This window comes from Myotis brandtii, unplaced genomic scaffold (assembly GCF_000412655.1).
Source record: "Myotis brandtii unplaced genomic scaffold, ASM41265v1 scaffold70, whole genome shotgun sequence".
In the NCBI taxonomy this organism is placed as follows: Eukaryota; Metazoa; Chordata; class Mammalia; order Chiroptera; family Vespertilionidae; genus Myotis; species Myotis brandtii.
In genome coordinates, this window is record NW_005370741.1 from 274,155 (window position 1) to 283,836 (window position 9,682).

The 9,682-nt window shown below is 46.9% G+C and overlaps 2 protein-coding genes across 3 annotated transcripts in view; one reads left to right on the forward strand and one right to left on the reverse strand.

The window, feature by feature from the left end:
• Positions 1-1,245: 1,245 nt before the first annotated feature.
• Positions 1,246-7,833, reverse strand: BCL2L2 (BCL2-like 2). 2 transcript variants are annotated; one of them, XM_014529952.1, is made up of 4 exons: positions 7,804-7,833; positions 7,417-7,504; positions 6,553-6,992; positions 1,246-5,901 (listed from the first exon to the last, which is right to left on the reverse strand). In XM_014529952.1, the coding sequence occupies exons 3-4, from the start codon at positions 6,982-6,984 to the stop codon at positions 5,752-5,754; spliced, it is 582 nt and encodes a 193-aa protein (XP_014385438.1). In that variant the 5' UTR covers positions 6,985-6,992; positions 7,417-7,504; positions 7,804-7,833; the 3' UTR covers positions 1,246-5,751. The 2 variants fall into 2 exon arrangements, with proteins under 2 accessions (XP_014385438.1, XP_014385439.1); XM_014529953.1 differs by having other exon boundaries at positions 7,750-7,833.
• Positions 7,834-7,985: 152 nt separating this feature from the next.
• HOMEZ (homeobox and leucine zipper encoding) overlaps positions 7,986-9,682 on the forward strand; it is a 24,617-nt gene continuing 22,920 nt past the window's right edge. Inside the window, exon 1 of the mRNA XM_005882230.2 lies at positions 7,986-8,387. The gene's annotated coding sequence lies outside the window, so the exon portion shown is untranslated. The remainder of the gene's footprint in view (positions 8,388-9,682) is intronic.

Here is a 9,682-nt window from a genome sequence, read left to right on the forward strand (position 1 = left end):
TTTATTAATTTTTTACAGAGAGGAAGGGAGAGGAATAGAGAGTTAGAAACATCGATCAGCTGCCTCCTGCATACCCCCCACTGGGGATGTGCCTGCAACCAAGATACATGCCCTTGACTGTAATCGAACCCAGTACCCTTGACTCCGCAGGCCGATGCTCTATCCACTGAGCCAAACCAGTCAGGGCAAAAAAACCCATATTTTTAAAATATATTTTTATTGATTTCAGAGAGGAAGGGAGAGGGAGAGAAACATCAATGATGAGAAAGAATCATTGATCAGCTGCCTCCTGCAGGACCCCCACTGGGGATTAAGCCCGCAACCTGGGCATGTGTCCTAACCGGGAATCGAACCATGACCTCCTGATTCATAGGTTGACATTCAACCACTGAGCCATGCCAGCTGGGCAATAAAAACATCTTTTTGAAAAACATCAGAAAATACTGACAACAAAAAGAATAAAACAAAATTACCCATAAAATCCACCACCCAGAGATAATCACTACTGATATTTTGGTATATACCCTTCCTTAAATTTTCAACACAAAAATACATATAGAGGCATGTGTGCACACATTTATTTGTTTATTTTTGGGAACATACTGTATATATTATTTTTTCCTTTTTAAAAAAATATATTTTTATTGATTTAAGAGAGGAAGGAAAGAGAGAGAGAGAAGCATCAATGATGAGAGAATCACCGACTGGCTGCCTCCTGCACACCCCCTACTGGGGATTGAGCCGGACATGTGCCCTTGACCGAAATCGAATGCAGGACCTTTCAGTCCACAGGCTGATGATACTCTATCCACTAAACCAAACCAGCTAGGGCTCCAATTTCATTTTTAATGACTTTACTCGTCACCTTAGAAATGAGGCCTTTCCTAACCACTCTATTTAAATTTGAAATCTATACATACGTACACCTTCCAATCCTGCCCTAATGAATTATTTTTCTTCATAGCATTTTTTAAAGATATATTTTTATTGATTTCAGAGAGGGAGAGGGAGAGAGAAACATCAATGATGAGAGAGAATCATTGATTAGCTGCCTCCTGCACGCCCCCCACTGAGGATCGAACCTACCACCCGGGCATGTGCCCTTGACCGGAATTGGGGACCTTTAAGTCTGCAGGCGGACCCTCTACCCATTGAGCCAAACCAGCTAGGCTCTTCATAGCATTTGTCACCTAACATGAAATGTTATGTTCGTGAATATGGTGAGATTTATTTACCTATTGTTTGTTTCTCTTACTATAATGTAAGTAACATGATAGCAGAAATCTGTGCTTGTTTATTAACTTCTCTACTTCAGTGCCTAGAACTATGCTTAACACACAAAAGATGTTTGAATGTTTTGCTACATGAATGACTGAATGAAGAACTATATAATATTTCATTATATTGTTTTCTGGTTGATTTTTAAAATATTATAATTTATATCTCACCTCTATCCACATTTAAGGCAGCTTTTAAAGTTTTCAAAGAATCTAGTCTTAAAAACACAGAATATCTACAGTCCATCAACTTGCTAAAATTTTAACTAAATGTTGCTTAACTTTAACCAAAAATGCCATTTGGAGAAATAACATTCACAGAAAACTGAAAGGTAAACAATCCACCTGTCCATTTAGTCTAAAATTTATCCCAGTATTAAACTGTAGCATCATAGAGCATATTTTGGCCAAATTGTGATGAACCTAGTTAAACAAGCTTAGGGCCTACTGAATCCCCATTTGGCATTTCTATAAGAAACAGTGGTGCAAAATTCAGCATATTTGCTCTCAGGTATTACAGATTGTGGTGTCCTTGATATCACTCAGTGTCTTCTCAGAAGAGCCACAAAACTTTTTGCCCATCTTGGGAACTGATATACTTTTACAAATCCTAAGATGAATGTGAATCTCATTGTGTTTTCTAATTTGTCTTTGCTGCCAAGAAGCTCAGAACTGAATTCATAGCCTCGCTTTAGTATTTGGGAAAACTGCTTAAAGAATGCCTTCTGTGCATTAATTTTCCTTTTGCTTTCATTTTATTATAATATTTCAATTTTCCCTATTTTAAAAATCTGTATTTTCCCATGTTTTATCTTTTGAGTATTCTAGTAAGATGTTGCTTTTTGGCAAATATAAATCAATCAATTATTAAACCAATAACACTGCAGTGGAGATAAATGCACTAGCTATCATAGCCTGAAGGTATTAACTATTAAGAGCATCTAATTCCCCTTTCCCCTGGTGCCATGTTCACCAAGCCACTCTCAGATTTTAAGATGGCTTGCCCTGTATATTTTTTTTACAGAGAATGGAAATGCAACCCTGGATGCCTCTAAGCAATATATTTCTTTCTACAATTTTAACACATAAACCCAAATATTTTATTGCATTGGATTCTAGAAAGACTAGAAAATTCCTGCTTGTAATTTAAAATTAGGACCACTATTCCTGTCAGACATGATTTTGATGTGGTCCTAGACTAGAAGTACAGAGGATGGGCTAATTCCTATCGTTTCCATCCAACTTAGCAGTTTGCATTAAAATGTCCGAAACCAATTGTCTCAAGGGATCAGGAAAGGAAGCAGGATCTTCATTTTTGCCAGACTTAAGTCTAAAGTAGGCAACAGGGTATATTGGGGAGAAATGCTCACTATCACACACTTCTGATTAGAGTTTGAACACAACTGGGGACTTGACTGCCATCATACAAAGATATTTGGTAGGTTTTCTTTGTGCCGTCCCAAAGTACCATACTAGTATACACACAACCTCTTAAGGCTTGGGCTGGCACAGATGGAGTTCTTGGCTTTAGGCATTTGACCCAAGTGGGAGGACAGGGGAACAACTCTGATTTCCTGTTCAACACTTCCAAAATCTCTATTACTCCAGTTCTTGCCTTTAACAAAGGGCATGTCGAGATGATTGAATCAAGAAACATCCTGACCCCAGGCTACACAGTGTAGAAGTCACAAACCCTGATCAGTCCTTCTCATTAAACTTCTGGGCTTTATTTATTTATTTTTAATACGACCATTACATATTACACAAAAATAAAAGTCAAACGAACTTGGTATTTATAAATTATTAAATAAAAATACAGGAATATATATTTATATTTATAGAGCTTTTTCTTTTCTTCTAAACTAACCAAATCTTTCTCCTGCCATTTTATGATTTAAAAAAGTAAAATAGTGTATGCCCTAGAATAAGTGGGGAGTGGGCTTAATAATCGCAGGACCCAGTTGCTCTACTTCTGCTCCTTCCTTGGCCTAAGCAGTCCCTATTTGTCCCTTTGGGCTCTGGAGAGAAGGAAACACCCACTCCACCTATTTAATCTCTGAAAAATAGCAATTAGATTTATTTCCCTTATTTAAAAAAAAAAGGAATGGGTTTAAAAATTGGGAGCCATACTCAGGCTTCCTGGCCAAGAACTAATCCCAAGGAACTCTATGGCTCTAGAAGAGTCTCTACTTTTCCCTGACAGAAGATTCTCTGGGGTTCCCAGTGCCCCTCAAGAAGGGCAAGATAGTTCAAAACAGCTCACTGTGGTCCCACCCAAGCTATGCTTCTAGGAATCCATACCAACCCCCTTACACTTTCAGAATACAGCCTCTCCTTCCACCCAGGTGTGAAGGCCTCAGAGTAGGGCATCTCAGTAACCATGGTCCCCACTGCCCCTGTTCGCTAAAGGCCCCCCAGAAGAGCTAACATGGAAAGGCACCCTGTAGTAGAGGGTAGGGTGACGAGTCTGCCCCAAATCTGGGGGAGCACAGGCTCCAATTTGGAGCTGATGGTCTAGTCAGTGGTTTTCTAACTTTTTTTCAGCAGCAAACCCCTTAATGCAAATAAAATCTTACCCTGAACCCCGACGTGTAAGACAACTACAAGGAGAGCTGTTCTGTTTGAGGGCAAGTAGCCCAGCCTGCTCAGAGTGCCACCCTCCCCTTTCACCTTCATCTTCCCCAAGGACTCCTGAGGCAACCCCTAGGAAATGTTGGGGCTCTGCCAAGCAGTTTGAAAACCACTGGCCTAGTTTGTCCTGAGCAAGTCAGAGACCCACCCCCACCCCCACCCCAGTGGCCTGCCACAGAGCCGCTCTGAGTTTCTAGCATCAGCATACTCATGACAGACCAAGTGGCACATGCAGCCTACCACCTCCCCCATAAATACCATTAAAAAGTGCAGCCCTCTCTCAAGCATAAAAGTTTGGGCTAACCACCTGAGGCCAATTTTGGTCCCACATTCTAGTGAGTACAACTAGGTTGCCACCTTCTGGGACCAAGTGAAAAATCTCCAAGAGTTAACCATGGTCTAGCTAAGCTGATCAGTGCTCAGGATCAAGGGCAGGGTTCTAGAGCACTGTGTATGGAGAAGTCAGCATCGGAGAGCAGCAATTTTAGCACCTTAGAAAGTGCAGCAGTGAGGTCTGGCTCAGGGCATGCATTTGGAGTGAAATCATTTCTTTCTCAAAAGAAAAAGCTATAATCTGAATCTGTTCTAGAGGGCTGTGAGCTCTAAAGTTAACATTCGCAGACTCTGAGGTACAGACAACACCCAAGCAAATAGCGTGGCTTCAAAGAAAATATAAATGCTTCCAGATCATGGTAGGTACTCTAGAACCCATACACCTGGCCCTTGATAAAGCAGCACCAAAGCCCACCACACGGAACAGGCCAGGCACGGAGTACACATCACCCTCACACCCATAGGTTTCAGAGCTGGAATGTTCCTCTCAAGGCATCAACAGTCTCACTGAGACATAGTGCAGGACCCAGACTGTATTCTAGATCAGCATGTACGTCTACACTCAGAAGGAAAATTAATTACAGCCCCAATTTAGAGTTTAAATTTGGGAACATAAGGTCCCAGAGATAGGGGACACTTTAGGCACCAGTGTACCCCAGTGGGAGAGGAAGGCGGCAGGCAGGTCCAGCTACCAAAGCCTCTACCCACTGCAGGCTCCGCAGCCCTGCCTTTCTGTCAGAGCCCAGGAGGCAGCAGCAAGTGCATGATGCACAAGGAAGGGGGACCATGAAGGAACAAGGCCAGCTGTAGAACTGCACTTCTCTCCAAAGCCCTGCTAACGACTTTCTGCAGAGAAGTGACCGAAGCCTTCATCTGTATACAGTGTTTCTCCCTCAGCCTTGAGGCAACAGGACAAGGGAAGGAGGGAGGGGGGGATTGAGAGGGGGGCAGAGAACTGCCCCTGTTCTTGCCACTGCAAGAGGGAATGTTTTCTCTTTAAAGAATCCCACTACCACCAGATTAGACAAGCAGCCCAGCATGCACATGCACACGCATGTCCAAGCAGCCCACTGTCACAGCCACCTCTCCCTATCACCTGAGAATCTGAGCTTCCATTCAAAGGGACGTGCCTTCCGTGTTCTCCCCAAATCCCACTCATCCGATGGAGATGCCAGCCCCTTATGCAAGTCCACCTTCCTCGGGGCTGCAAACTGAGCTCCAGCTAGTTTCCTGTGCCTACACCTACAGGCATGATCCCTCCCACCTCCCCCTACCCCTGGAATGACTCCATCTCCTGGCCCCCTGACTTTCCCAATACATTCCCCAAGGTCTCCAGTTCACTCTTCCAACTGCCTGCCTGGCACACTCAGTTCCCTCACACACTACCCTGCCCCTTCCCATCCTAGTTCCATGCCCATCCATTCACCCCACTTCTTTCAAGGGCATTCTCTGTTCTGTTCCTGCTCTCCTGTCCCCCGGCACACCTAGCCCCACTTGGCCCTGGACTTTCTCACTTGCTAGCAAAAAATGCTCCTACAGTTACCAAGGCCCCTAGTGCCACGGCCCCCGTCAGCACTGTCCTCACTGAGGCCCAGTTCCCCTCCCGCAGGCGTCGAGCCTCCTCCAGGGCCCCGTCCCCGTACAGAGCTGTGAACTCCGCCTGTGGGAGAGAAGGGAAGCAGGAGAGAAAGAAGGAGAAAGGGATATCAGGAGAGGAAAGAGTAGAGAAAAGAGGAGAGGGAGAGTTCCAGTTCCATTCACTGCAAGCACTACCCCATACCCAGCCCCACTCTGGCCAAAGCTAACTGGCTGCAATCCCCTCTCATCCCCCATGAGCGCTTGGCTTATCTGCCTTCCCTGCCTCAAGTGAATCCCAACCTTTCCTTGGACAAAAATTGTGCTAAAAAAAAAAATTAAAAAATTCTATTCAGAACTGGCATCCTTTGACTAGACTTGCCTGACCACCACCCATCCCTGATTCCTCCCCCCATGCCCATGTACTCAAGTGTAAAATAATGCCTGGATGCCATTTGTCTGCTGGCACTCCCATGGGTACTATGGATTCTGTTCTCTGCTTTAGACCATGTGCCCATCCAGTGATGACTGCATGGCAGCCCTGGAGTGCAGCATCCTGCGTCATGCCCATAGCAAGGGCATCTGATTCCACCCAAATAGGGTGTCTCAGCCCCCATGCCTCATTCATTCCCAGCACAGCCTCCCAGCCTCCAGCCAGAGCACCCCCCCCCCACGCCCCTCCTGGAGACCAGCTTTGCAGAGGGATGTGCAGAGCAGCAACTGAGAAGCTTCTTACCCAGCCCCCACTACTGTGGATCCAGTCGGCCAGCCGCGTCTCCAGGTAGGCCACCATCCACTCCTGTACTTGTCCCACAAGTGGCTCCATCTCCTTGTTGACACTCTCAGCACACAGAGCAGCTCCAAAGACAAAGAAGGCCACAAGGCGACCCCAGTTGGGGCCCCCTTGGAAGAGTTCATCAGAGACCTGGGTGAAGCGTTGCTGGGCTGAGCCCGGGGTCACATGCAGCTGAGCCGCCAGATCAGAGAAGGTGCGACGGAAACGGGTCTCGAACTCATCTCCAGCTGCCCGCATGGCTTGGTGCAGCGGGTCAGCTGCTGGGCCCTCTCCGGGACCCGCTCCACAAACATAACCCTTCTGCCTCAGCTTGTAGCCTACAAAGTCTGCCACCAGAGCCCGTGTGTCTGGGGCCGAGGCTGGGGTCGCCATCCGGGCGGCTGTAAAGGTCAAGGATAAAAGACTGGCATGAATATATATAGTCAGAGACACAGAATGGGGCATTTCAGGTTTGGCCAACCCAATGAGACAGGAAGGGAGGTGGGAGGGAATGTTCAGAGACCACTAGGCAGGGAGAGGCAACAACAAATTAAATTAAATTTACTTGTTATTAAATGTAAACAAGTAAATTTAATTTAAAACTACTTTAGATTTTACCCATAATAAGACAACACCAGTTCTATGATACCCCTACAGACCCCTCTCGGTAGTACACACCTTTTGGCTAGAGAAGAGGCTTAGAACCTCCCCAGAGGTAAGATGTGAAGATGCTGGCAGAGGCACAAGATGGGGGAGGAGACGGGCCGAAGGGAAAGGTGGGGGAACCAAGGGTTGCCAGGGGCAGAGAAGGAGGGGCACACTCACCCAGCCTGGATGGCAGCTCTTAGGACCCAGCACTGGTGGCAAGGAGCCCCCAGCTGGGGCCTTTCATCCTCCTGGCCTGCGTGGAGCCCTGGGAAGGGGAGGAGGATATCAGAGCCAGGTGGGGAAGGCCAGGGATTAGGGTCTGGGCTGAGAAAGGCTGGGATTGCAGCTCCCAGGACCAGGCCCCTGCCTCCAACGCTCTACCAGCTGTGTGGCCGAATCCATGTTTAATGACTGTCCTCCCGGGAAACCCAGGGCCAAGGGCTTCCTGCTGACACCATCTCTACTCCGGTCTCCCCCCAGTGCAGCCCAAAGGCCCAGCTCCTCCCTCACCCCAACCCTCAGCCTGTCTCCAATCCCTCCTGCCTGCCAGGTTAGGGATCTCACGGGTCAGGCCGCTGGCTGCCGGGATCCAGGAGCTGGGAGGGAGGGAGAGTGGGCCATAAATTTAAATTTAATGTATAGTTTCTGTTATCTTTATAAGAACCATGAATGGAATATAGAATATGATGATGGGGCCCAGAGATGCGTCCAGAGAGAGGGGCGGGGCTGGGACGCAGGCTTGGGAAGGGCCACAATTCGGGTAGAGAGAGGGCTGCTGGCGGCCCAGGAGAGCAGGGCAGAGAGGGCACTGAGGCCTGGGCTGGGCTCCTGTCTCTGGAGGCTGCCCAGAGAAGCTGTATGGGCGTCAGCAAACCTCGGAGTAAATTCAGCATTTACAGAAGATCTCTGATGTTTCATGTACTTGTTGAACTTTTCGGGCCTTGGAGTGGGTGCCTGGAAAAGAAGTTCCCATACCAGTGGGAACTGCCTGCTAGATGCCTTGCCCTGTGGAACTGGCACACACAACATGGACACCAAACATTTCGCTTCCTCTTTTCTTCAGGACCTTTAACCCAGTGCTCTGTGTAGGCTGTGGCTTTAACCAGGCATCAGGGAGCCAGGACTTGGATCGCAAGCAATTTCTGCAGGTAACTTTTCACCTTCTTTCTTCTTTTTGTAAGCATATTGGTTTTCTTTTTAATTCTTTTTACCCAACATATAAACTCATTTTCATTATGAAAAAGTCATAGAGGTATAAAGGGAAAAAAATATATACAAGTTCTCAATCTCCCTCTTCCCCTCCCACAGTTCCTCCTCCCTTCCTGGAAATTGCCAATTAAGGTTAATGTTTATCCTTTCAGATTTCATATATGTGCATATATACGTATGTCTATTATTATACATGGCAGTACATTTATACAAGGCAGTTCACAGGTTGTGAAGCTGTTTGACCACAGCTGATCCACACTAGGGCATTCTCAGGCATGCTGATGGGCCCACCAGCTTTTGCAGCTGGCACTTCCTTCAGCTCCATTTGGAGAGATCCCCAACCAAAGGCCATAAAGAGGTAACCCAGTTCTCCTTTCCTGCCAGTTCCCTTTGCTTCTACCTTCAATCCAAGCCTTGGTATTACCATCTACCCCTATGGTCACTGGACAAACAAAGTCTTTTCTTTAACAGTCATATTAACAACTCACACATGTTGAGGACGTTTTAGGTGCTAAGTGCTTTCTTTACATGCATGATATTTTATTCTCACACCAATCCTTATTCTATTTTATCCTCATTCAATGGATGAGGAAAGTGAGGCTTGGAGAGGTTAAGCAATGTGCCCAAAGTCACATACTGAGAAGCTGGGCTTCAATCTAATTCTGACTTAAAAGCTTGTCTTAACACTGTATTGCTTCAAGGTCCCTCTTCGCTTCAGGTCATCAGTGTGTTACCATGCCATTTACAAGTCCAAACTGAAGCCATGCCATTTACAAGCCCAAACTCAGTTCTCTCCTGCATTCTGAACACACAGCCCATTCCACTCCTTTATGACTATACTAGAGGCCCGGTGCACGAAATTCTTGCACTTGGGGGGAGGTCCCCTCAGCCCGGCCTGCGCCCTCTCGCAGTCTGGGAGCCCTTGGGGGGATGTCCAAATGCTGGCTTAGGCCCGCTCACCACAGTTGGACATCCTTAGCGCTACCGGAAAGGTGGGAGAGGCTCCCACCACCACCATTGCGCTCGCCAGCCATGAGCCTGGCTTCTGGCTGAGCAGTGCTCCCCCTGTAGGAGTGCACTGACCACCAGGGGCAGCTCCTACATTGAGTGTCTGCCCCCTGGTGGTCAGTGCGCATCATAGCAACCGGTCGTTTTCGCCTTTTGGTCGATTTGCATATTAGCTTTTATTATATAGGGGCCCGGTGCACAAAAATTTGTGCACTGGGGGGGGAAG